We start from the raw sequence: 24,968 nt of genomic DNA on the forward strand, positions 1-24,968 counted from the left end.
ACGGTGCTAAGGATCCAGAACCACCCAGGCAGGGGAGCTGGACTCCCAAGCACACGCATGCCTGCTCTGGGGCTCCCTCTCACACAGCACCCCCTGGGCAAACTCGCCCTGGAGCTGATGCACGCAGGCTGCCAGTGTCCCCCCCCCCCCCCGTTTCTAAGTGCCTTTTGATTGTAGGTCACGTTGGGGGTGATGCCCTCCTCTTGCCTCTCTTACGTTAGTATAGTTTTAAGACAGAAAAAGATAAGCTATAACTGGGCCCTCCAGAAGAGAGGGCGATTACGACAAGAACAATAAAGTACGCGAAAAAGCTCGCTACGTGCTGGTGATCTCTGCGGTCAGTCTGTGCGCGTCGCGTCTGGGGGTGGGAAGGGAGGCGTTCGGGGAAAAGATGGCTCCAGCTTCTCTCCTGCCCAGACAAGCCAGGATGCCACAGCAAAACCTGTCCACACTCTGCCTTGGTGCCCTGTGTGGCCCCCTGCAGCAGCAGCAGCAGAGGAGCTGGCCTTGGACAGTCAGACTAAGGTCCCGCAAGCCGTGGGCCAGGTGCCCGGCCTATCTGGGCGTACTCTGGCCGTCTGGCTTGGACAGCTCTCCTAGCCTTAACTGAAATGCCACGAGGGACCTTCTGCACGGAGGCCGGCAGGCTGCCTGGCTTCTCACCGCAAGAAGGGCAAGCACGTTTTTTCTTCTGGGCCTGAGGGAGCAGCTGCGAAGCCATTTTGCCAGGGAAGCTGCCTACAAAAGGAGGGCAAACCAGCCTTGCCGCCCTGTAACCTCAGCAACTGAGCTGCGGTGGGACTGGGATCTCCTGCACCCTGGCAGCTCCTTTCAAGACAATGCGAGACCAGCTGTACAAGGGCTGTTTATTGGCTAGCTATAATTTAGAGGGGGCGCCAGAGAGAGGGGGGGGGCTGTGCTACGTGCCTGGCTTGTGTGGCGAGTCTTCTTCCCTTGGGGACTGGATCCTCAGCTCTTCCTCCAGCCGCTCCTTGGCTCTCACCACCTGCAGGGCAGAGGGTTGGCACTCCAAAGACTCGTGTGGCAGAGAGCCCACCCGCTTTGCGGGCGGCAAGCAGCCACCGGAGGGCAGCACCCTGCAGGAGAAGCCTGGCCACATCGCAGGAGGCCTTAGCAGCTCCTGGGGGGCAGGGAACCTCCCAAGGTTATCCGGATGCCCCGCGGCCAATCCGGGTGAATCCGGAGGACTTGAAAACGCTGGGCCAGGAAAAAGGGGGCGCGAGGGACGGAGAGAAGCCTTTGGCCTAAAGCGCCGCCACAGCGAGGCTCCAGCCGGCGCTTGGACTCACCTTGGACTGCAGGTAGAAGGAGCCCCCCACGGATTTGTCGTTCACCTTAAATAAATGCTCGTAATTCTAGCGAAGAAAAGCGGAGAAGGCCGAGTCAGATCCAGCGTCGCGCAGGGGCCGCTGCCCGAGAGCCCTGCCGACCCGCCCCGCTGCGCCGGCTGCGCCCGAGAAGGCGGCCCACCTTCTGGATCTCCTCCGGGCTGAGCGTGGAGACGTTGAGGATCTGCTGGGCTTCCTGCAGGCTGATCCCGGAGAGGCTGGAGGCCGCCCAAGACTGGCCGCCCGTCCGCCCGCGCGTATCGGCGGCCGCTTGGCTGGCTGCTCGGGGACAAGGCGGCTTAGCGTCCCGCCAACGGCCGAGGCCCCGCGGAGGCCCCCGCCGCCCCCCGGCCCGCCTTACCTGCAAACTCCTGCCGCAGCGCTCGGGCGAAGGCGCGTCCCACCACCTGAGCGCCCACCAGCACGATCTGCACCAGGTACTTGGCCTGCGGAGACAGCGGCGGTCAGGCGGCCTCCCCCGCCCCGCCCCGCCGCCCCCCGGCTCGCCCCCCGCCGCCTCCTCACCATGTCCGGCGCGGAGCGGAGCTCAGGACGCCCGCAGGAGTGTGGCCGGAAGGAGCGGCCCTTCCCGGAAGCAGCCATGGAGCAGCGTTGAGCGGCCAGAGCGCCTGGTGAGGCGGCGCACGCGAGGGCATCCCCAGTGGCAGCCTCGGGTACTGCTCGGGAGCCCCGCCGCGGCGATCCGGAGCGCAGCGACTTCGTGCTTAGCGATAGCTCGGAGGCGGCCGCGTTGCCTCCTCCCGCCCTGTAGGCACCCTGGGAAGCTTCGGCCCAGCCGCTCCCGGGAGCTGCTGCGAGGCTTTGTCATCCTTCTCCCCAAGAAATCCGGCTCTCCACCTGCCCGGGAGGCGGGGCCCTGAGCTGTGCCCAAGTCGCCCCGGGCGGGACGCGTCCAGGGGGAAGCTGCCTCCGAAGGGGCTGGTGAGCCTGGCGTGGGGGGTCTTTGGCAGGAGCTCCGGCACAAGATCCCCCCTGCTGCCCAAAGAAAGGACCTCTCTGCCTCCCCCCACGCCTCCCCCGGGGATTGGGGCTGCTTTCGGACTCTGGCCAGACCGGCAGAACTGGGGAAATGAGATCTATGAATTTAGGGAAGATTCCCCACCAAGTAGTGAGAAGCTGCCCCAAAGCCCCCCCCCCCCCTTTAGTCCTTCCACAGCAGTGACAGCATGGCTTCCCGAGAGCTTCTGCCTCTTCTCCTCAGGGGGAAGTCGGAGCAGAGAGCGCCCCTTGGGAAGAGGCAGCCGTGGGGCTGCATCCCTCTGGCTGGGAAGCCACACGCAAGGAGCAATAAAGAAGACACAGGAGACACCAAAACGGAAGAAGGAGGGGTTCATGTTAGGGCTACACCCAAGGTGGAATCAGCTGGAGAAAGGAGCTTCCTCCCAAGAAGGCTGCTGAGCAAAAGCCTCTCCAGCTTCAGGATGACAGCCTGGAATCACTTGGGCACGTGTAGGCCATGAATGAGCCCCAAGGATGCTTGCAGTTTACCCTCCATGGAAGACTTCTGGCCGACTGGCCCACCAGCTTCAAAGCAGCCAGCCGAGAAGGGTCGCTGCACAGCCTGAGATGAGAGTGGGGGTCTCCTGCCAAGGAGGGCCCCCGTTTGGGGGGGAAGCCGTGGCTGTCCTCAGGATGTGGGCCTTCGCTGGGGGATTGTAAACAGGTGGCCCGAGTCCCTGTTCCAGCAGGAGGGCAGCCCCACCCCGAGCAGAAGCAGCAAGTGGGGAGAAGCCAACTGGCAGGGAGCAGCCTGCAGCCCGAGTGGGACGCTTCCTTCCATCCCAGGCTCCGAGGGGGCTGCGGGCAGAGAGGCAGCGTCCGTCTGCAGCTAGTCCTATGGAGCAATAAGAGACGGGCTGAGCTATGTTGGGGTGGCTGCTTGAAGTGGGTAGTGGGACAAAGTCCATCCCTCCGAAGTGAAAGACCCTCCACAGAGAGAGTTTTGGTGCTAGGCGACTCTTAGCAGCTCCCCCCCCTGCCCAGTGTAAGAGAGAGCGAGGGAGGGAGGGAGGGAGGGAGAGGAGTCGGATCTCCCTGGGCTTTTGGAAGCTGGCAGCGGCCAGGCTACACCCCACCCCCACCCCCGGCAATAGTGTGACCCTCCAAGCACTCCTCTTACCCACTCCTCTTCATCCACACCCTCAAAGGAGTCCTGTGGGAGGGGGTCATCTCGGTTCCCCAGCTTGGCCACCATGGCACTGAGCAGCTGCAGAGAATGGGCGTTAGGGGGGGGTTCTTCATCCCAAGGCAGAGGAACACCCCCCCCATTCCCCCAGTGTGAGAAGATCAAAGGCCGTGAAGGCTCGTGACCCGTCAAAAGCGCGGACGGCAAAAGCGCGATCGACAAAATCGCGCCTTTGACGTCATCACAGCGCGACGAAAAAGATCGAAAAATTCAAATAAAAATTAATAAAAATTAAATTAAAGCAAGCTGATTCACATAAAGGTAAGGGTTAGGGTTAGGGTTAGGGTTAGGGTTAGGGTTAGGTTAAGGGTTAGGGTTAGCTTTAGAGCGTTAGCGTTAGCGTTAGGGTTAGGATAAGGGTTAGCGTTACGTTTTTCGTTACTTTAACGGTTAGGTTTAGGGTTAGGTTTAGGGTTAGGTTAAGAGTTAGGGTTAGGGTTAGGTTTAGGGTTAGGTTTGGGGGGGTTAGGGGAAGGTTTTAGCTTTATTTTTACATTTTTTCGATCTTTTTCGTCGCGCTGTGATGACGTCACAGCGCGCTTTTGTCGAGCGCGATTTTGTCCTACGCGCTTTTGTGGTGGAACCGTGAAGGCTCACTTCCTCTTTCTTCTGCTCGTCTGACTTCTCTTCCAGGTAGACGGAGGAAGGCAGGTATTTCCGCTTGGGGGTTTCCTTGGGCGCTTGGCTCACTGCGTGGGGGAAGGCAACGGAAGCCCCTTATTCTCAGGCCCACTGAACTCCTTCAGCCCTCCCAGCTGAGCCCTCCTTCCCCCTTACCTGGGGTCATGTCCTTGGGCTGCAGGCTGGTGATTCGGTGCTGCTTGTCAGCGCCCTTCAGCCAGGCTGTGGCTGGCAGGGCAGGTTCCCACCACACCTGTGTGGCCGGGAAGAGGTCGTCCTGGAAGAATTCTTTCTATGGGAAGGAAATGACCCGTGGCTGGGGAGAGGCTGGGCACAAAAGCTGGAGCACCTCCGTGGCGATGTTGAGCCTCTCGGGCGGGAAAGGCTCTGAACTGGGAGGTGAGGTATTAGAGTGGGGGCCTCCAGTGAAGCCCCCCCCTGAAGAAAGCTGCCGGGCAGCTGCAGGAGATGGGGGTGGGCCCTTTCATGGACAGCTCTGGCTAAAGGTAAGTCACAGAGCCTGAAGTGACCACCACGGAAGGCCACATTCCCCACACGAGCCTTCCTGGGGGTTGGAGCAAATAAATGGACATATAAATGAGATGGGAAGCCAAGAGGCATTCGGAGTTTGTGAATGACGGACTCCTTCAACTGAAGCCGGCCAATTGCAGGGTGGACCGAAGGTCTGAGCAATGCACACCCGGACACCACCCCCACCCCCACCCCCACCCGAATGCAGACGCTCGCGCACAGACACACCCGGCCCCAAAAGCCAAGGCTTGGTGTTCTACCTTGACCCTGGGGACCCGGAAGGCCACCGGTTCAATGGAGCTCTGCCGGAGGCGCAATGCCCGGGCAATCTCGACTTCCCGCACGTCACACGCCGTCTTGGGCAGGAAGTGAAAGCCCTGGAGGAGCCAAGGAGGGAGGGAGGGAGGGAGAGGGAGAGAGAGAGAGAGGGAGAGATATTGAATCCCCCCCTCCGTTGTCCTGCAAGGAAGGACTCCCCAACCAGAGGTCTTGCAAACGCTCTTCTCTTCTCTGCTGTGTGGCTGCTCTGGCCCTGGACAGCCCACCAGATGGCAGCCCCAGACTGTCCAAGGCTGATCAAAGGCGGGGCAGAGGAAGAGGCCAGCAGGCGTTGAGGGAAGGGCAGCCCCAAAGTTCTTCCCCTCCGGGATGCCAACCCATGCTCTGCCAGTGCTGGGGTGGGGAGGGGGCAGGCCAGAGGGCAGCTGCCCCACTCTTTTTCCTCCGCAGCCTTAAAGTCTTACGCAAGGCTCCGGCCCTCCCAGCGTCCAAAGAAAGCGAGTCCGTAAAGGCTGCAGCCTGAAAGGGTTCCTCAGCATCCCAGCCCTCTCTCTCTGGCTCCCTGGCCCAGCAGATGCCTCACCTTGTGGGGGTCGCAGGAGAGGAAGCTGTTGCACTCCAGGAAGAAGGGGGCCTCCGGGACCACCTCATAGACAAAGACCCTGGTGTCGCCCTAGGCTCCCGGAAGAGAGAGGAGGTAGAGTGGGATTCCTGCCCAAGCCTTTCGCCAGCCTCTGGCCAAACCAGCGCCACGGGAAGGCTCAACCCAGCCAGGAGAAACGCAGAAGCTGAATCCACCTGAGTGGGGAACCGGGCGCCACACACCAGCCTGGCTAGAGGTAGAAGAAGAGCCACCTTCTTTGTGTTCTCCCCGCTCCCACCCCAAGGATACTGCGGGGGGGGGGGGTGCCGGATGGCCTGCTTTGCTTCCCTGGACCCCAAAGCCCCCCGAGCGGCAGGATATCGTGGCTCACCTTGCCTGTGAAGAAGGCCACACTGGTGTCCACGTCATAGAAAGGGATGAGGGTGGAGGGGGAGACATCGAGGCCGATGGTGGCCAGAGGTCCAGCGGCCAGGGCCTCGGCCTGGTGCAAGGAGAGCTGGCGTTCGCTGCGGCTGAAAGAGGAAGGGGGAGAAAGAGATGGGGCCGGCCATGCTTTTGCGGGCAATCGGGAAACAGCAGAGGGGGAGGCCTCACCTGTCAAAGCCGGAGACCAGCAGGTGTTGGCCGCCACAGACCCAGGTGACACGGGCACCTCTACCCCCCTTAGGCCCTGGACCATCCTGTTAGGGCACAAGGGAGGGGGAGATGCTTCAGGAAGAGAACACGCTGCGGCTGCCCTCTTGGCCCATCTGGGACACCTGGGGGGGGGGCTGCCCTCCAGGAGAGCCTGCCCGCACCCTGACCTGCAAGGGCTGGGCAGCCTGCCGAGGCTCGTAAACTCGCACTCTGCCATCCTTGCTGACGGTTGCCAGGCAGCGTCCATTGGGGCTCCAGGCCAGGCTGAAGATCTGAAAGGAACAACAGGTCAACCCCACCAGGCTGGCTGAGAGAAACAGGCAGCTCCAGGATGCCGAGCCGCTCCGTTAGGGCGTCCAGCCCTCCCCAGGACGTCTGGCCCCACCATCACCCTGGGCGCTGCATCTGGAGGGGCCCAGGGCTGCCAGGTTAGCTTCACTGCTGGTTATTCTGCATTGCTGGCTCCACTTCGGGTGTCCTTGGAGAGGCCGTCGTGCTCCCTACCTGGTCCGTGTGGCCCTGCAGTGCCAGCTCCTGCCTCCCTGTGCGCACGTCCCAGATCCGGACACTCTTGTCGTAGGAGGAGGAGGCCAAGACATCGGAGGCCAGAGGGTGGAACTTGATGGAGTAGATCTTCTCTGTGTGGCCTGGCGTGAGGAGGAGGAGGAGGAGAAGGGCCGCCTTCAGAGCAGCGCCAGGCTCCCTGGGCCGATCCTGCCTAAGGCAGCCCCGGGGAGGAGGGGGGGGAGAGGGGGGGCTGACCTCTCAAGACCACTTCTGGCTCCAGCAGCTGCTTCTGCAGTCCGGTGGGCTCAACCCGCCATAGCCGAATCTTGGTGTCTTCTCCAGCTGCACCAGAGATGGAAGAAAGGAAGAGCTGTGTGGACCTTCTTGGTGGGGCCCTGTGGCAGGGCTCGGCGAGCCCAAAAGGCTAGGGTGCCCCCCCCCGAAGAGAGGCTTGCTCCAAGAGCCCCTGGTCCCTACCAATGGCCAGGCGTTGCTCATCAAAGGGATCCCAGCACAGATCCGAGATAGGTGCCCCATTCTGGATGGTGGGCATGGGGGTGTCAGGGAGTCGCCCTGGCTGGGAGAGCTTCAGAGACAGGGAAGGAAGCCATGTGCATGAGGCCCTCGGCCATTCCTCCTTTGCCAAGACAAAGCCCCCTCCCCCAGCAACCTGTGGCCGGCCCTGACCACTGAACATGACCCTGGCGTTTCACCTCCAAAATGGCCACCTGTCCACCTGTGGCAAGCAGTGGGATGGCGATGCGATGCTGGTTGGCGCAAAAGCCATCACACTCCCCTGGAGTGGTGAGGCTCAAGCCTCGCAGGTTGGTGATGTGGGTGGTGCGAGGCAAGACGACTCCCTCGATGTGCCGGAAGGCAGAACTCGGGCCTGGGGACGAAGGCATGGGATGAGTGGGGCTGGGAGGGAGGGGCTGCCCCGTGGATCTTCCTTGCGCCCCACAGCATCCACACCTCAGCTAAGCCCAGGCATTGTCCCTTGCCCACAGACCCTTACCCAGAATATTCTGCAGGGACCGCTGGCTTGGGCTGGAGGAAAAGCCACCGGTGGCAGGGAGAGATGGGGCAACGCTGGATGGAGATGCCAAGGAACTGCCAGGAGAGGACAGGCTGCTGCCCACCTGGCAAAAAGCAATGCTGTGTGTCAGCCGGTGCACCGAGGGGAGGGATGTGGGCATGCCCAGATCACCCCTGCTCAGAGGAAGCTGGGACGACCGCACCCTGGAAGTGGGCCAGGTGCCCTGTCAGCCACGGCCACTCACACTGTGGTCCGGATCCTTGGCCTGATCCCCTGCCTCCACGTGGGCGGAGGGCGGGTGCTGGCTGTCTTGGTCAAGGCGAGGCAGGCAGGGGGAGAGGAAGCCAGGGCTGGGCCTGTGGGCAGGATCAAGGCTCACCAGCTCCACCTGCAGCAAGGAGAGGAAAGGTTTGCCCCCTGCCAGAGGAGCCAAGGCCCAGGAGGGTGCCGCTATGGGGCAGGACAATCGAGAGCATGGGTCAAGGCTGGCCGGAGGGCCAGAGCAGGAGAAGCCCTGTGGGCAGGAGAGGCCTGATGCTGTGATGGCGCTCAGCTGTAGAAGCTGCCATGAGCCACGTCCTTGTGGAGTCCAGAATGGCTGGGGGGGGGGGTGTCTTTGAAGATCTTGGGTGTGGCCGACTGAGGAGAGCTCAGCCCTCCTTACCTGCGTATTGTCCCCAGCCCACCAGGCCTGAGCAGATGCTGCCGGGACGTTTCCGGGAGAGTCTGGAAATAAGTCTTTGTGGAACTCATGTGTGGCCTGCAAGAAAGGCTGGGGGTGAATCAGGCTTGCAGAGGGAAGAGGCCCCCACCTCCTCCCATGCAGGCAGCCTGGCTGCTTTACCTTCCTGGGCACCAGGTAGCTGATGGGCACAACGGCCAAGTCGCTCAGCTGCAAGACCCTCATCACTTCGCAGGCTGCGACGTCCAGGGCCAGCCTGGGCACCTGAGCCACCCCTTGAGTCCGGGTCTCCAGAAAGCTCTGGTGAACTGAGCAGAGCCAGGTGAGTGGGGAGGGGAGGGACGCCCGACCCCCAGGGACCCTGGGCGACCGAGCTGGGCCCGGAGGAACTCACCTTCCACCACGGCCGGCTGCGCAGGCTGCACCTCATAGCAGAAAAGCCCCTTCTCTCCCTGGAAGAGAACGGCTGCCTGAGCGGCTGCTGCAGGGCCCCCTGTTGCCTGCCCTCCATTCCCACAGGGCCGGTGGACCTGCGCGGAGAGGCCCCAGGAGACGTGGGCACTTACCTTCCCAGCCAGAACTAGGAGGCCGGAGCTGAGGTCAAAGAGCGGGATCAGAGGCCTGTGAGACAAGAAGCCCATTGGAGAAACGGCCAGAGCCCCCCCCCCCAGATGCCCCCTGCCCTCGCCAGGCTGCCTGTGCTGCTCTCGGGATGTGCCCCCCCCCCCCCGGCCTCCGTGCTGCCAACTCCCTCCCAGCCTCCCTCTGACCACCTTTGAGTCCTTCTAGGCACTGCAGGCGCCTGGGCAGAGTCGCTGGGACCTCCCCACAGCCTCCATCTCCCATTGAACAAGTGGGATTAAGACTTCCCAGGACGGGGAGGGGGCTGGAATAAAAGTGCCCCTTTCAAGCCCCTGCATTGGCAGCCAGCTGACCCTGCAGCCGGTAGTGCCTCTCCTTCTCCCCTCGGCAGCTCTTGCCTTCTCCTCTGCCGGCTTCTGGGTCACCTTAGGGAGGGGCAAGACCCACATCAGCCTCAGGGGCCCTGCCAGCCAGTCCTACCCCCCCCCCCACCGGGGTGGGCAGCAAATGGGCCGGGCCGGGCAGAGGCCACCCTGGACAGTGGAGGGCCCATAAGGGGCAGAGAGGGAGGGAGGCGAGCATCATAGAGCCCAGCCCAGCCCAGCAGAGCCCTGGGACACCGGGCTGTTCTTGCTAGGGTCCCTCTTCCCCACTGGGGGGTGGGGGGGAAACAGTCTTGGCCACTTTCCTGCCGGGCAGCAGCGAGCGGCCGGCGGTGGGGTGCAGGCAGGGAAGGGCCGCTGTGGGGCGGGTGCAGCCACCCGAGGGGCACGGTCTCCCCAAAGGGAAGCCCAGCCGGCCCCTCCCGCTCCCCAAACAGGCTCAGCAGGTCTTTCCAGCCGCCTCCTGGCGGGCGACGGGAAGATCTGGCCAAGGCGGCTCGTCTGACGGGCTGCCGGGGGATCCCGGCACGAGGCTGGACCGATGTGGTGGCTGGCCGGGCCCCGGCGCACGGGGGGAGACGGCCGTCCTTCCACTCCCGAGGGGAGCCTCTGCTCCCGGCCAGTCGGCGGAGGTCCGGCCTCCAAGCCCCTTCCTCCCGCTCTGCATCGCCCCCACCTGCTCCGGCCCCCGGGCCAAGGCCGCGCCGAGGGGAGGGGCGGGGCGGCCGAGTTTCGCTCCAGAGAGAGGGTTACGACCCCCCCCTCGCCCCCGCAGGGACCGGGCAGCAGGAGGGCGGGGGAGGCGCGCCGAGGGGGCGGTGCTTGTGGCGCCGGACGCTCCTCCTCGCGGGCTCCCCAGCCAATCGGCGCCCGCCACCGCCCCCCCGCCCCCCCAGCACTGAAACCGGAGTCAGCAGAGCCGCGGCCAGCCTGGCCGGGAGGGAGGGAGGGAGGCGCCAGCGCTTCCCGGAGCCGGCGATGGAGCGGCCACCGCAGCAGCCCCGACGCGCCGCGCGCTAGCGGCTCCCAGGCCCTGCCTCGTCTCGGGAGCCCGGTCAGTAAGTGCCCCCAGCCCCGCTGTCCGGGGCGCGCCTGGGGTCGCGGAGGGAGGGCGGGGGTCGGAGCGGCTCCGCAGGGACCGGGAGGGCGAGGAAGGGCGCTCGAGGGGCTTCCGCCCCTTCCAGCCCCCTTGATCGGAGGCCCTTTCCCTGCCGTCTCCGCGCCTGTCGACTTGTCTCCATCTGGATGAGCCCGGGGCAACTGGACATGTGCAGAGTGCTTTTCCATGCAGGCGGCCAGCGGATGGCAGCCAGTCCAAGAGCTTCTCTGGCCTCCTGGATTGCGGTGTTGGCAGACTGCGTGCCCCGTGTGGGCGCCCCTTCTGCCCGGCCCTGGGTGCCCGCATCCCACAGGGACCCTCCCCACTCAGGGTATGGCCACGCAAAGACCCTGAAACAGCAGAGCAGAAGCCGGACTGGGTGGGAGAGCAGAGTCAGCCAGCTTCTTGCCAAGGGAAACTGGTGGGATCTTGGCTCTCCCCCACAATCCCCCCTCCCAACAAGAGGAAGTGGAGTTCTTGGGTTGCTCCCTCCTCCTCCCCCAGGTGCCTCCACCCCCCCCCTCGTCCTGTCTCTGTTGAATTCCCCCCCCCAGACCTCTGCTCAGGAACTTGGCTGGGCATCTGGCAGGGAAGGGTGCCCGAGTCTGGGGCTGGCAGCCATGGGCCCAAAGTGTGTGTCCCCCACACGCCACCTCTCCTCCTGTTCTTCAGGGCAAAGAATTCAGGGCTGGGGGGGCACCTGGACCCCTGCCAGGCCCCCTCTGCTCCCTCCTCTCCTCAAGGAATTATTGCCAAGACGATTCTGGACTGGGGGGGGAGCACAGGGGGGGAGCACTGGGGGGCTGTTGGACCTCCAGTGCTGCTGCTCAGGTAGAGGAGGGGGCTTGTAGGCTTTGGGCCAGGGAGGGAGGGAGGGAGGGAGGGGGGTTCCCAGAAGCAGCTTCTGCTGAGCAAAGGCCTCCTTGCTGTTTGAGTGGCCGCCCCTCCAGCCCCTCCGAGGCTGGGGGGGAGCTGCTCCTTCCTAGGGAAAGAGCACAGGTCCTGCCTGCCAGACAGGAGGGGAGGCCAGTTTCCTGCTCCACGGGGGTGGGGGGTGAGGAGTCAAAGCGGCCGATGCTCTGAGACAACGACGCAATTTGAAGCGGGGAATCTGCCTCCTTGCTTGGCCAATAGCTGGATGGCTTTTCTGGAGGAACCTGGAGGTTCCAAGACTCCACACAGTTGTGGGTTCAAGACGGGTGCACAATACTGTGATTTCTCATGACTAAGCAGTCGAATTGGCCCAGAGGACGCCCAGCTGGGAACACCCACACGCAGGGCTTGGGCACCAGCACGCCTCCCGGGGCAGCCTCTGGCCAGCACGGAGACTGGGCTCAGGGGCACCAGGGCGTCTCTCCCTTGGCCAGCTCCCAACCAGAAAAACAGCCCTCGCCAGCCAGCCAGCCAGCCTCTGCCCCTCTGCTCAGGCAAAGGAGTTCTCCTTGGGAGCCCAGGGGAGGGTCTTGGGGGAGTGGCGGGCAGAAGGCCTCCCACACGCTGCAGCTGAGCGCTCCCTGCTGGCTCGCCCCCTCCCCTGCACCTAGGGGGGGGGGAGCTGGAGAGGTGGGCGGCAGGAATGCTGTGGCTGGGAAGGTGAGGGGCTGCCAAGTCCTGGGGGTGGGGGCAGAATGGAGGGGAAAGCGAGAAATAAAAGTTTGCAGGGAAGGGGGCAAAGGGCTTCTACAGGGCACCTGACTCCTCTTTGACCCCCAAGTGAGGTGGGGGAGTTCCTCAGCCCTGGGTACCCCTGCCCGGGCAACTCTCTTGCAATGTGGCGTAAAGTTTGCATTTTCCTGCCATCTCGGGGCTCCGTTCCTGGTCTGGCTCCAGCCTTGACAATGCAACCTTGTGCGAAGGCGCCTCAGTCACGCAGGACACCCCAAGCTGGGCAGAGCTGTGCACAGCCCCCCCCTTTCAAACAGGCTTCCTCTGCACCCCCCCCATCCGGAGAAACTCTCACCACTGGGGGGCTCCCCCTCCCCCACTGCAAGGAGTGCTGCCCTGGAGCTGACCCCAGAGTCCAAGCCAGGGGGGGGGGCGCTCCCTCTGCCCCAATGCTGCCACCCAACCTGCCCGACTCCTTGCAGCCACCACCGCCTCCTCCTCCTCCTCCTGCTGGCCACGGGAATGCCGGTTAGGCAGCTCCTCCCTGGGCTAATGAGGGGTTACGCCTGTGCCAGGCTAATGACAGCCTGCCGCCCAGAGGCCCCGGGCCCTGCCCAAGCGCAGGCGGCTCGCGCGTCCTCTCCCCACAGGGTCCTCAGAAGACCCGGCTGCCCCTCCTGTGCAGGGCCACGGGGGGGGGGCTCATTTCCTGGGCTCCCCCACAGCTCCGAAGGGAGGAACGGATGCTTGGGGCCCCCAGAGCCGAGGAGCAGCCCAGGGGCCTCTGTAGCCAGCTTGCCTGGGGGAGGGGGAGGAAGCAGAGGCAGTGCGCAGGAGCAGGCTTATCCAAGGGAGGGGTCGGGCCCCCCTGGCCAGGAAGGAGGCGCAAGGGGAGCCCAGTCTTGGGGACACCTGAGCCTCTCAGCTCTCAGCCAATGCTGCTCAAGCCGCCCGGCAGTGCCCTCCTCCCTCCCTCCCTCCCTCCCTCCCGCTGCTCCCCATTTGAGGGTCCCGCATTATCCATTACCCCCCCCCAGAGCATTTTAGCCCAGCCGAGGCCACCTACTCTTCACTGGGGAGCAAACCACCTGGACCCCGCAAGTAGCCAGGGCCTCTGGCCTGCTGCGCCCCATAAGCCCCCCTCCCCCCCCCAGGTTTCATAGGAAAAAGGATGTGGGGAGGAAAGGCCAGAAAGGGGGGGGGGCTCGGTGCCCTCTAGCTGCTTTGGGAGGTGCAGGGGCTCCAGGTGTTTGCAGCCCCCCCCTCCCCACCAGCCTGCAGGAGGCGTGTCCTGTGGCTTCTCCCCCCCCCCCCCCCCCCCCGCAGGGCTGGCTCCAGGGAGGCTGCTGTGGGTCAAGGAGCCTCTGATCCCTTGCCAGCTGCCCCACGCTTGGCGCTTTTCTTAGCCTGGGCTTGTGGGGAGCCTTCCCAGCAGCATCTTGGGACCAGATGGCTTTCGGGCCAGGCAGGCGCTCCCAAGCCTTGCGGGGCGTGAAGGGAGCCTGCTGGGCGGTGAGCCACGTCTCCCAATATGCCATGGCGGGCAGCAGGCTCTTATCAGCTGCCCAGACCTGGAGGTGGCAGGCAGGGAGGGAGGGGAGCTGCTCTGGCCCCCCTCCTCCGCAGGCCCCAAATGGGGAAGGTTGGTGACATCCCCTCCCCAGCCAGCTGGATGAAGGGATGGGGCTGATGGTGGGTGGGGGGCCATAGGCCAAGGTCCCCCAGCAGCTTCCCTGCAGCCCCCCTGGCCCTTCCTCCTGGCCCCTCAGCCTAAGGGGAGCCCCGTGGCTGCTTCCAGGGCAATGGAGAAGACCAGGGCTGGACTGACCACATGCCATCCTCCAGAAGGGGTCAGCCCCGCTGCAAACCTCAGGGGTCTCCAGGGGCTCTGCTCACAGCCCTGGCCCGGACCCCCTGCGTCAGATGAGGGCGAGGCAGAGAGCAGCCCAGGGGCGGGGGGGGGGGGAGGCTCAGTCTTTCAAAGGGCAGAGAGGGGGGAGGCCTCCCCCCTCCCTCCCTTTGCAAGCCAACTTGGGGCCCTCCTCCTCCAGCTGCACATTCCAGAGTGGATCACCTGGTGAGAAGCAGCCTTTTGAAGAGCCCCACAGCCAAAGTTAATCATCTCACTTATTAAACCAGGCGACAGACGAGCCGCCTGTGATGGCCTGCTGGCTGAAGGGGCAGGCAGGGGTTGGGGCACACCTGAGCCGCCTGGCATCCGCCTTTCCTTCTCCAAGCCAGGCTGCCCATCCCAGCGCTTGGAGAGGGACGGGCAGAGCCACAGTCTTGGTGTCTGCCTAGGAGGGTCCCCCTCTGCCGACTTTCCCTCAAATCAAAGTCACATTCCCCCCCCCCCGCTAGCCTTGGAGGGGTCTGTGCAACGGCAGCCAGGTTAGGCAGGGGGCCCCCCACGTGGTGGTGCATGCCAGTTGCCAGCGAATTGGGGGGGGGGAGAGAAAGTTTCTTCGCCCCAAAAGGGAAGTCTGCCCGGCAGCTGCATGTCCTCCGCATAAGCCAGGGTCTCTTCTGCAAATGCCACCCCGCTCCCTCCTCTTGGCCCTCTGGCCCCTCCCCGCTTGATCTCTGGAGAAGGCTGGATGCAGGCAGGACCAAAGGCCTTCTGTCCTGGGAAGGAAGCCCGCTTCTTCCATCCCTGCTGATCCCTCAGAAAGTGCATAGACTGAACCACCAGGGGGGGGGGGGGGCTATGAGGATGGGGGGGGGGTATAGGGTAAAAGCCAGGATTGCCTCCCAGAAAAGCCCTGGGCTCAGGCCAATGCCCAGGAGGACTGGCATTAGCAATAGCAGATTTTTTTTTTTTTTTTAGGAGAAGAGCTTGGGCGGGGGTGGCCCTCGGGGGGGGGGGGGGGCTTTGGCAATCCCCTGAAGGTCAGAAGTGACCCCCCTGCCGCTCTGCTTTTTCTCTGCAGAAGCCCCACCATGAGGCTCCCCCTGATCTGGGCAGTGCTGCTCTTCCAAGCTGGGAGCCTTGCCCAGGGCTGCCCGGCCGACTGCCAGTGCAACCAGCCCCAGACCGTCTTCTGCATCGCCCGGAGCAGCCCTGCCATCCCGCAGGGGCTGCCACCAGACACGGCCCACCTGTACATGTTTGAGAGCGGCCTCCGGACGCTGAGCGAGGACAGCTTTGCCGGGCTGCCCTCTCTGCGGCTGCTGGACCTCTCCCAGAACCTGCTCTCTCGCCTGCCACGCAACGTCTTCCAGCCACTGCCGGGACTCCACAACCTCGACCTGTCCTCCAACCAGCTGCAGGAGGTCACCAACGAGAGCTTCCATGGGCTGCGCCTGCTGGAGCGGCTCTACCTGGACCGCAACCGGCTCCAGAGCATCCACCCGGCCGCCTTCAACTCCCTGGAAAGCCTCCTGGAACTGAAGCTCCAGGACAACCAGCTGCAGACGGTGCCCCCTCTCAACCTGCCCACCCTCCTGCTGCTGGACATCAGCCGGAACAAAATCGCGGCCCTGGAGACGGGCACCTTCCGCGTCCGGAGCCTGGAGTCCCTGAAGATGGCCGGGCTGGGCCTGGGCAGCCTGGACGAGGAGCTCCTGCAGAGCCTGCGCAACCTGCATGAACTGGACGTCTCGGACAACCTGCTCGCCAGGGTGCCCGGGGTCCTGAGCCAGCTGCCCGGGCTAACCAGGCTCAGCCTGGCAGGGAACGGCCTGATCTCGCAGCTGCGGGCAGAGGACTTTCGGCAGCTCCAGCAGCTGCAGGAACTGGACATCAGCAACCTCAACCTCAACGGGCTCCCCTGGGACTTCTTCGCCTCCTTCCCCAGGCTCCGGGCGGTCACCGCAGCCGAGAACCCCTTCAACTGCGTCTGCCAGATGAGCTGGGTCGTCAGCTGGGCCCGGCTCAGCAAAGCCTCGCTCCGGAGGCCGGAAGAGACCCGCTGCCACTTCCCCCCCAAAAACGCGGGCCGCTTGCTCCAGCAGCTGGAGTACGCAGACTTTGGCTGCCCCAGCACCACCAGCAGCACCAGCAGCACCGTACCAGCAACCAGCCCCAAGCTCCCCAGCCCCCTTCCCAGCAGCAGGCCCCTCCGCCCAGAGGCCGGCACCGCCCAGCCCACCACCAGGCGTGGCGGCCTCACGACCATGGCCTCACCCGCCCCAGAAGGACAGCCAAGCCCGGAGGCCCGGCTCTGCCCACCGCACGCCTGCCGTAACGGCGGCCTATGCCAGCCCGGCCCCAACCGCCACCCGGAGTGCCTCTGCCCCCTGGGCTTCACCGGACTGTACTGCGAGGTGGCCGGGGGGCAGGCGACCTCTCCGCCAGAGCCCACCCAGGCCACGCAGGTAGCCGTCAGGCACGTGGGGAGCACTTCGGTCAAAGTGGACCTGCAGAACTACATCCGCGCCAAGCCCCAGCTGAAGGGCATCCGCCTGACCTACTGGAACCTCTCGGGGCCAGACAAGCGGCCCGTCACCCTCAGCCTGCCAGCCGCCTTGCCCGAATACACCGTGCGGGCCCTGAAGCCCAACTCCTCCTATCACATCTGCATCGGGGCCCTGGGTGACAAGGCCCCACAGGAGGAGATCTGCGTGGAGGCCCACACGCTGCACCCGACCCACCAGCAGCACGCCCCTGTCACCCGGGGGAAAGGCCCCGACCTGCCCCTGGTGGTGGCGCCTTCCGTGGCGGCGGTGCTGCTCTTGCTGGGGGTGGCGGTCGCCAGCTCCTACTACGCACGACAGCGCAGGCAGCGGAGGAAGGCCCAGGCTGCGCCCGGGACCCGCAGCCCCAGTCCGTTGGAGCTGGAGGGGGAGAAGGGGGATCTGGTGACCCAGAGTCCCAAGACTGCGGCATCCCTCAGCCTGGAATACGAGGTGCCTCTCATGCACCCCCACTTCACAGGCACTGCCCCCCCTCGGGCCCCGGGCCCTTCCTACTTTTAGGGCCACTGAAGGGTGTGGGCGGCTTCCTTGGTGCCAGTCTGGGCAGTGTCCAGGGAGAGGCCACCTCCCACAGCACCTGGTCCTCTGCCGAGGGCAGCCCCAGCCCTACAGACCTAGGGGGGGGTAGCTGGAAAACCAGCCCCATGAAGGAGCAGCGCCTTTTCCATCCATCGAGGAGGAGGAGGAGGAAGAAGAGGGGCTCAACACTGAAGCCTTAGTTGTGACTGCCTGGTCCCTTTCCTAACAGACTGATCTCTTTTGTAAAATCAGACGATAAACGCTTTTGTACAAAAAAATGTTTTCTACCTATTGTGCGGGTCACAAATGCTTTTGTAGGGACGTTGTGAGTGTGAGCAAGAGAGCCTTGTTCACAGGAGGCAGAAACGGTACACAGTGCAAACACGCAGCCTCTGGTTCTTACCGCAGGCGGAGAATACAGAATGTGTAGACCCCCCTCCCTTTTGAGCCCGGCTGCCCCCCCTTCAACACCCCGAGGCAACTGAGCTGCAGCCCTGGGAGCCAAGGAGCTTCCACAGCATCAGAGGTGGGACTCAGCCGGGCCTGGCCGCTTCTGGAGAACCGGGAGCAAAAATTTTGAGTAGTTCGGAGAACCGGCAACTGGGCCCATCTATTCCCTGCCTCCCGAGTCCCAGCTGATCGGGAGGGAGGGGGGATTTTGCAGTGAACCTTTGCAAGCCCCCCCCCCTCCAATGCCTTTACCAAGTGGCTGGAAAGAGGCACCAGGAAGTCAGTTGCAGCCCAGGCCCCGCAGGCCAATTAGGCCGGTGCCTCCGCTGCCCCCCCCCCCTAGAAGCCGGTTCTTCTGAGTAATGCAGTTTGGAGGAAACGCATGGCTGCATTCATGGAATGCAGTGAGACAGGAAGGGGCACCCAATTGGGCCTGATCCAGTCTTGCAGGCTTCCATGGCTGGCACAGCAGGGACAGATCCACGCCTGAGTCAAGGAACCACATTCAGGCCCCCCAAAGTGGGTTGAAAGTTAGGTGCAGCCCCTGGGCCGACCTTCGCTCAGCCTGGCAGGCAGAGTCAGCTGGTGCTTTGGACCCAGACAAAGGGGGGGGGCTCTCTGTCCGAAGAGCAAGAGTGAGGGGGCCACCTGACTCCAGGTGCCCCCGGAGCAGGCCAAGGCAAGGACAGAGGTCTGCCCTACCCTTTCCTAGAGGGGGAGAAGCCACCCCTTAAAGCAGCCCCCAACTCCAGCCTGAAGGAGCCGCTATGGCCTCCTACCGGCAGCCCCCCCCCCCCCTTTGGCAGCCTCAGCCACACTTCTCCTCCGGCCAAGCCTGAGTGGTGTTTACACAGCTGCCTCTGCCTGGCCGGCCTTGGGCCAGCCAGCTTCTCCCACCTCCCAAGCCTGCGGCTGCTGGCACCCCGTGGATCGCATGAAGGGATCCGCCTGATTCCAGGCAGCGCAGTGACCCGGAGCTGCCACACGGCCCTCTCCTCAGGGCTGCAGGAGACGGGCACGCGGCCCTTGGAAAGCTGAATGCTGGCCCAAAAACCAGACCCAAACTGGCTAAATCGCGGCTGCCGGTGTGGAGCTGCAGGGGGGCATGAATGGACGGTTGGGTTCGGCTGGGAAATGGGGGCTAGTCCACAAATGGCTCTTGTGCTGGGGAACTCGGGCTGTGAGCAGCACAGCCAAAATGAAATCCCCCCCCTTTATCCTCTGAAGCCCCCCCTGCTTCGGCCCCCAAGAACCCCCCCCCTCTCAGGGCCCCTGCACCGCTTGGCCTGACCCACAGCCTTCCTGCCCCCCAGGCGGATTCTCTCCAGGCAACTGCTGGCTGGCCAGGCCAGAAGAGCCTCTGGAGGAGGGGAGCCGTTGAAGCCCCTCTGCTCATCCTGCAGCTCTGACCCTTTGGGCCAAAGCAGGCAGGGCCCCCCCAGGAGGAGGAGGGCCTGCTGCTCTAAAGGGGCTCCCGGCAGGGGTCCTGAAGAGGCCGGAGCTCATCTGCACTCCCCCCCCTCCCAGGGAGGCTTCTCAGCTGCCCCAGGAAGACTTTGGCAAGGCCCACCAGGCAGATCTAGCAGAGCTCAACTGCCCTCCACAAGCGGTGAAAGGGAGAGACAGCAGCTCCCCCTGGGAAGGGGGCACCCGCAGACGGAGCCAAGAAAACCAGGGGGAAGACCCCAAGGGCGGAAGCAGCTCCTGTGCAGCTCCGCTAATCCAGCCAGAGTTCAGCAGGACAAGGCCCCCAGCTCCCCCCAGCCCCATCCCAGCAGTCCTGTGCCAGAGGGCAGCTAATTCAGGAAAGGGGGAAATGGCCCAAAGCTGGACTGCCCTCTGGGGCCGGGAAGCAGCTGGGCCGTCCCCGGGGAAGCCAGAGGGCCCCCGGGAGGCCTTGGCCCACAGGGAAGCCAGGGAAAGCGGGCAGCACCGGGGAAGTCCCCCCCCCTCCCGGAACTAGCTGACCCTCTGAATGGGCCCTTTGTCATCCCAGGCAGACTGTTCAAATTAACATAGCAGATTCCTGCAAAAGCGGCTGCTGAGCAAATATTTTCCTTATGAGCCACGTGGAGTTTCCAACCGCAGCCGAGAGGAGAGAGGGGGTGGGGGGTGGGGCAGGCAGCAGCAGCCCTACGGCCAAGCCAAGTCAGCCCCACCCGGGGGTCCCGGCCAGCTCCTCCGGCCTTGGAAAGCAGGGGGCTCAGGGCTCACCAGCCGCTTGAGTCACCCGGGAGGGGAAAGGGCTGACTCCGCAGCCTCCAAGGGTGGGGGGGGGAGCCCCTCCTCACTGCAGGGTTTGGCCGCAGAGGCTTCTGCCAGCCCTCAAGTGCCTCTGCTTGGGGGTGGGAGGACAAAAACACCCCCCCCCAAGTGCCCCCTGGAAAGGCTGCCGGCCACAGCCACGGGGGACAGGGACCAGGCGGGAGGGTGCCAGCTGCTCATTCTTTGAGGTGACTCGGAGACCCTCCAGGATGGGCGGACACAAAGCCTGCCGAGACATCCACGTTGGCGATGCGCTTCCTAGAGGGGTTGCCAAGTGGGGCCCCCCAATCAGAAGAGGCTCAGCTCCAGCACAGCCTCTTCCGTGAGATGAGGCAACCGAGGAGGAGGAGGAGGGCTCCAGCCCAAGACCCCCAGCCCTGGAGTTTGTCCACCCACCTCCAATGAGGAAAGTTGGAGGGGGGAGCAGCTCCAGCAGGCCAGATGGGGAGCCTGGCAGGTTTCCTTGGCTGGAAAGGGAAACAACCGGGGGCAAGGCAGGCAGCGGGCAGGCAGGGCTGGAGACAGGCTGCCTTGCTTGAGTGGCTGCTCTGACGTGCTCAAGAGCCCTTCCTTGTGCTAAGCCCCTGGCATTACCTGCCCCGCGTTCCCAGAGCAACTCCTGAGCAACGGGGGCCGGCTTTCCCCGCTGCCCCCCGCAGAGCTAATATGCCCCTCGCTGGAGCTTCCTCCATTCCCAGAGTTGCCCTGGGAACCGGACAGCGGGGCGCTGGCACTGAAGGGCTGAGGGCACAGAGGGGCTAGGTGGGCAGAGGAGCAGCTGACCGCAGCCGCCTTCCTCAGCCAGGGAGCTCAACAATCCTCTGCAGCCAAGGACTGGGGAATGGTCACAAAGGCAGCACCAGTTCAATTCCCCACTTGGGGGGAGGCATGGGGGGAGGGAAAGAGGAGGACCATGACCCCGCCATCCCTCAGAGGGGCGAGAAGGGAGGCGCCCACCTCCCCAGCTAAGTAGCCCCAAAACAGCCCCATTGCTGGGAAGGAGCTGCTTCCGCCCCCCCCCCATCCCAGCCCCACCACCCCCCGTCAGAATCAGCCCCTTGTGCCCAGCAGTTCTCAGCTTGAGGGCAACAAGAGGGCAGCCTTGCAAAACCCGCCAGGGGCAGGCAGAGAAGCGGCACCAACCAGCCCCACGCATTCCTTGGCAGAGCTACACATTGGGTAGCCAAAACAAGCTGGCAACCTGGCGTCGCTTGAGTCCCTCCTCCCTTGGACGGTCCAAGGAAACCAGAGCACACCAGACAGCGATGCCTCCCCCACCTGAGCTGCTACAAGGATGCCCCCCAGCCCGCCCCAGGAGTGGCTGATGTGCCCTGATAAAGCCACTTGGAGACCCCGGAGGACCCCGGAGGTCTGGGGAAGGGCAAAGGCCGAAGGGGCCCATCCCAGAAGGGGCCGTTGGGGGGGTGGTGGCAGCTGCACCTATTCCCCACCTCCTCCCTCCTGCAGTCGATGGGCCCAACTCCAGCCAGCTACTTCAAGCAACATCCTCCCTGCAACCCTGGCAGGGCCCCCTCCACTAGAGGAGCTGCGCGTGAGGGGCCGATCCAGGCAGGTGGGGGCCGGTGGCGTGGAGAGGAGCGGCAGCAGCCCTGGGGCCCAGCGGGACAATCCAGTGGAACACCAGCCTGGCCCACCCCTGCCACTCTACCCCTCTGCACCCCCTAATGCTGGGAGTCACCGCGACCCCTTACTTGGGAGAGGCGTCCAGTGTGACGGAGGTCAGGGAGCAGTTCAACCGGCGGCTGTCCCAGAGGCACACCTCACGCTCCATCATCTGGAAGGAAGGCGAGGCTGAGGGGCTGCCCGGAGGGACCCCAGAGCCCTGGCAGGCTTGCCTTGGAGACATCCTCTCCTGAGGGCTCCGGATTGGCCCCACCCCCGAGCCCCCAGCCCCGCAGGAGAGGCAGGCGGAATCCGCACCTGGTTGGAGCCCACGGAGAGGAAGCAGCCGTCCGCGTTCACCCACAGCAGCCGGACCTCCCTGCCGCCCCTGTGCGCCAGGACAGTCTGTGGGGAGAAGATGAAGGGTTGGGGGGGGGCTGTTTCCGGACTCCTGCAAGTGGGGAGAGACCCTTGGGACATTTCCCTCCCTCCAGGGCTTCCATCCGGTCTGGGGTCAGGCAGGGCACCTCTTTGGGGCAGTGCCCCAGAGGCTCCCGGCTCCTCCTTGGGCCGGCATTGCATTGCAGCTCTCCCAGGATGCTGGGTCTCGGGCAACGTTTGTGTGAAAGGAAGTGGGGGGAGGGGCGCCTGCACCCCCACAGTGCTCAGCTGCAGCTCTCAGTTGCTGAGGGGACTTTGGGGGCCACTGGGGGGGGCAGCTCTGGTGTTCCCAGCCCAAGGAAGTTAGGGAGCGGATCCCCTTGGCTCTCCTGAAGGTTGCTGGGGGACGGGGGGTTTCAGGGGACCCTCTTCATCTGCGCTGCCTGGGGGGAGGGGGAGACGGACGTCAAAAGGGCTTCCTCGGGTGGTTGGAGGGTCGGTCAGGTCCCGCCAGTGCATTGGGGGGGGGGCATTGAGCTGCTTTTCAACTGCATGGGAGATTTGCGGCATGCTCTGCTGCGATGGGAGCTGGGGGGTTTGGGCTGCGAACTGCACCCAGGAGGCATGAGCAGCATTTCGGCTTCCCTCGGACCAGGGAGGCCCAGGCGGCCACAGCTGATGCGGGCAGAGCCCTTTGGGGTGCCAACACCTGGAAAGGGCCTCTCCCAGCTGCAAGGACCATAATCGGCCCTTTGGGGACAGCTGCCCAAAGGCACTGCTCTCCAGCCCCCCCCCCGCTCCTTCCAGGCCCCCTCCTTCCCGGCCAATGCTACTGGAGAGAAGGGGCCAGCCCCATTCGCTGGGGGCAGACCTTGGAGAGAGACCCAGCAGGCTGTGCTAGGAGTGCTGAGGCTGGAAAGGCTGCTCTGTGGCGGCCCAGGCCCGAACCAGCCATGCCAGACCCTCCGGCCCAGGAAGAGCAGGCAGGCCGACTCCCCCACTGCCCCCCCCCCCCACTCAGCCAGGCAGGCAGGCAGGAGGGAGGGAAGAGACATTCGGCTGCTTGGAAGAAGCGGAGCTCCCCCCCCCCTTCCCGCCCCCACTGCTCTCCTGCCCTGAACCGTCCCCAGCAAAGCTCTCAGGCTGACGGCAAGGATGACGCACGAGACGGGCGGGAAGTGGGAGCTTCCAGACAAAAGGCAGGCGGCCACGTCAGCACGGCCTGGAGAGGAGGGGGAGCGGCCCCCCAACCTGCCTCCACAAAGGAGATGAGCAGCTGCCCAACTCCCAGCCGGCCTGGAGACCAGCACTTTGGGACTCCCAGCCAGCCACACCTTCTGGCCGGCCCCAGCTTCCTCTGGCCTCAGCCCCCCCCTCCCCTGGCTTGGCTAACTCAGGGGAGTCTCCCCCTCCCTCCCCCCCCCAGGCAGCCTGCAGCCCAAAGCTCAAGACACCCCCCAGGCCTCTTGGCTACAGGGTCCCCCATGGCCCCCCCTTCCCCGGGAGCCCTGGCCAGAAGAGCAGCCCTACTCGCAGAAGGGGCCTTGGGAGTGGGGGTGGGGATGCCATGACCCCCAAGCAGAGCAGAGATCCGACCTCCACCTCTGCTCTGGCTTCTCTGCTCCCTCTCCCCCAGATCTGCCATGTGGGGGCGGGGGGATGCACCAGGAGGGGAGTCTCCACCCCAGTGTAGAGGGCAGGCCATGGGGTCCCTGAATGCAGGCTCGTTCCTGGCCTCCCTGAGAATCAAAACCAGGGCGGGTCGTGGCCAGTCTAAGGCTGAAAGGGGGCCCGTAGCCTGAGCTCAGGGGGCGTCTGCCTGGTCCTACTTCCAAGCAGTCCCACTCCCAGCTCCGGACCCTGGGCTGCAGCTGGCAATATGGGAGCTGAACCGGGACTTTGAGGAAGGCTTCCCCTGGGCCCCCTTTGACCCCTGAGCTGCTTCATGGACCGGCCTCCCAGCCTCCTCAGAATGACCCTGGGGTGCGTCTGTGCGCTAGATGGGATTGGGTGCTGTCAGCTGTGTGGAGTCTACCCCAGAGGGACCCTCGGCCCTCCCCCTTGGCATCCCGCCCACTCCCAGATACTCTACCTGGCAGGCCTCCGACTTGGCCCGTGGGTCAAAGATGTGCAGCCTTTTGTCCTGCGGAGCAGAGAGAGACCCACTGGTCATCGGCTCAGCCCCCTGCTCTGCTCCAGCCCCACAGCCCCCCTCCCAACCCTGGGCATGGTCAGCCAGGCCAGAGAATGTGGGAATGGGAGCGGATCTCTGATGCTGCTGCTAGTCAGAGAGGGGGCGGGGGGGGGGAAGGTGTCATGTAGCTGTGCTGCTGAGGTCCCGGCCTTTGGGGAAGCATCCACCTCTGGTCTGCCCATGGGGGAGGGGGGGATAAAGTGCCCCCGACTGATGCCAGGTCTCCACAAGGCTGCAGAGAGGGGCAGGGATGACCTCTTTGCAGCTCTGCCTGTTTGGGGTTAGGGTGGGCCTAGGGCCCCAAGAGACCCCTCTCTCCTTGGGGGAATGCAGCCATGGGAAACGAATGTTCCTTCCCCAGGACCTTCTCCATCACAGGGACCTCTCTGAGGCACCACTAGATGGCAGCCAAGGGCAAGCAGCTGCTCATTGCCAGGGTGCCAACACCACGGCATGGAGCATGGCGCCCCCTGGTGTCCGCCTGCACTCAAGAGCCGGCTCCTTGTTTTGGCCTCTGCTTCCCCACTGCACTCACCTGGCAAGAGGTGCCCAGGAGCGACCCGTCCGGCTTCCAGGCCAAACTCTGCACCCAGTTCAGGTGAGGCTCCAGCTCTGGAGAGAAGAATGGAAGGGCCCTGGTGTTGTGCCCTCCAGGACCCACCAGGACCCTGCTTGGACCACCCAGATTACGAGGAGGGCTCCCCAACTCAGGCCAGGAGAGCCGCCTCACGTGGCAGAGCAACAGCCTCCCTGGCTTCATTGGAGGGGGGGCGTGGGGGGGCTGCTTTCCAGGGAGGAGCCTTCCCTCCAGCCCGGATCTCTCCAAGCCACAATTATTCATCTTGATTTACTGACAAGCGCCAGGGTTTGCACAAGATGCCAAAGGGACACCCCCACCCCACCCCCCACTTTGCATGGAGACAACTGAGCAGCTCCTCCTGGATCGTTCTCCTCTGAGCTTTCCTGCCTCCTTCCCACTTCCACATGAGGTTGGGCTTGG

At 64.4% G+C, this 24,968-nt stretch overlaps 2 protein-coding genes across 4 annotated transcripts in view; one reads left to right on the top strand and one right to left on the bottom strand.

Annotated features, from left to right (window-relative positions):
* Positions 1-852: 852 nt before the first annotated feature.
* The window catches only part of CORO7 (coronin 7), a 28,964-nt gene continuing 4,848 nt past the window's right edge, over positions 853-24,968 (bottom strand). Inside the window, exons 6-31 of one of the 2 annotated variants that reach the window (XM_087728956.1) lie at positions 24,504-24,580; positions 23,867-23,917; positions 21,712-21,798; positions 21,483-21,565; positions 9,018-9,072; positions 8,846-8,903; positions 8,614-8,759; positions 8,434-8,529; positions 8,014-8,157; positions 7,749-7,872; positions 7,447-7,622; positions 7,211-7,319; positions 6,989-7,075; positions 6,731-6,873; positions 6,394-6,498; positions 6,185-6,270; positions 5,961-6,102; positions 5,570-5,659; positions 4,968-5,084; positions 4,333-4,468; positions 4,153-4,244; positions 3,490-3,576; positions 1,711-1,795; positions 1,492-1,628; positions 1,311-1,376; positions 853-1,006 (exon numbers count right to left, since the gene is read on the bottom strand). In XM_087728956.1, the coding sequence (XP_087585082.1) occupies positions 920-1,006; positions 1,311-1,376; positions 1,492-1,628; positions 1,711-1,795; positions 3,490-3,576; positions 4,153-4,244; positions 4,333-4,468; positions 4,968-5,084; positions 5,570-5,659; positions 5,961-6,102; positions 6,185-6,270; positions 6,394-6,498; positions 6,731-6,873; positions 6,989-7,075; positions 7,211-7,319; positions 7,447-7,622; positions 7,749-7,872; positions 8,014-8,157; positions 8,434-8,529; positions 8,614-8,759; positions 8,846-8,903; positions 9,018-9,072; positions 21,483-21,565; positions 21,712-21,798; positions 23,867-23,917; positions 24,504-24,580 (2,666 nt within the window). In that variant the 3' untranslated portion in view covers positions 853-919. Of the gene's footprint in view, positions 1,007-1,310; positions 1,377-1,491; positions 1,629-1,710; positions 1,796-2,805; positions 3,205-3,489; positions 3,577-4,152; positions 4,245-4,332; positions 4,469-4,967; positions 5,085-5,569; positions 5,660-5,960; positions 6,103-6,184; positions 6,271-6,393; positions 6,499-6,730; positions 6,874-6,988; positions 7,076-7,210; positions 7,320-7,446; positions 7,623-7,748; positions 7,873-8,013; positions 8,158-8,433; positions 8,530-8,613; positions 8,760-8,845; positions 8,904-9,017; positions 9,073-21,482; positions 21,566-21,711; positions 21,799-23,866; positions 23,918-24,503; positions 24,581-24,968 lie in introns of those variants that run through there. The other variant, XM_087728955.1, reaches the window with a different exon arrangement.
* Positions 10,346-17,329, top strand: VASN (vasorin). 2 transcript variants are annotated; one of them, XM_014070197.2, is made up of 2 exons: positions 10,346-10,474; positions 15,051-17,329. In XM_014070197.2, exon 2 carries the CDS (start codon positions 15,061-15,063, stop codon positions 17,035-17,037), a length of 1,977 nt encoding a protein of 658 aa, XP_013925672.2. In that variant the 5' UTR covers positions 10,346-10,474; positions 15,051-15,060; the 3' UTR covers positions 17,038-17,329. The 2 variants fall into 2 exon arrangements, with proteins under 2 accessions (XP_013925672.2, XP_013925664.2); XM_014070189.2 differs by having other exon boundaries at positions 10,346-10,470.

The sequence above is a fragment of the Thamnophis sirtalis genome, unplaced genomic scaffold (assembly GCF_051295495.1).
Source record: "Thamnophis sirtalis isolate CommonGarterSnake01/CBP01778 unplaced genomic scaffold, rThaSir2_p1.2 scaffold_14, whole genome shotgun sequence".
Taxonomy (NCBI): Eukaryota; Metazoa; Chordata; class Lepidosauria; order Squamata; family Natricidae; genus Thamnophis; species Thamnophis sirtalis.

Coding starts and splice junctions, on each gene's coding strand:
- VASN (XM_014070197.2), top strand. CDS start 15,061: ATGAGGCTCCCCCTGATCTGGGCAGTGCTGCTCTTCCAAGCTGGGAGC.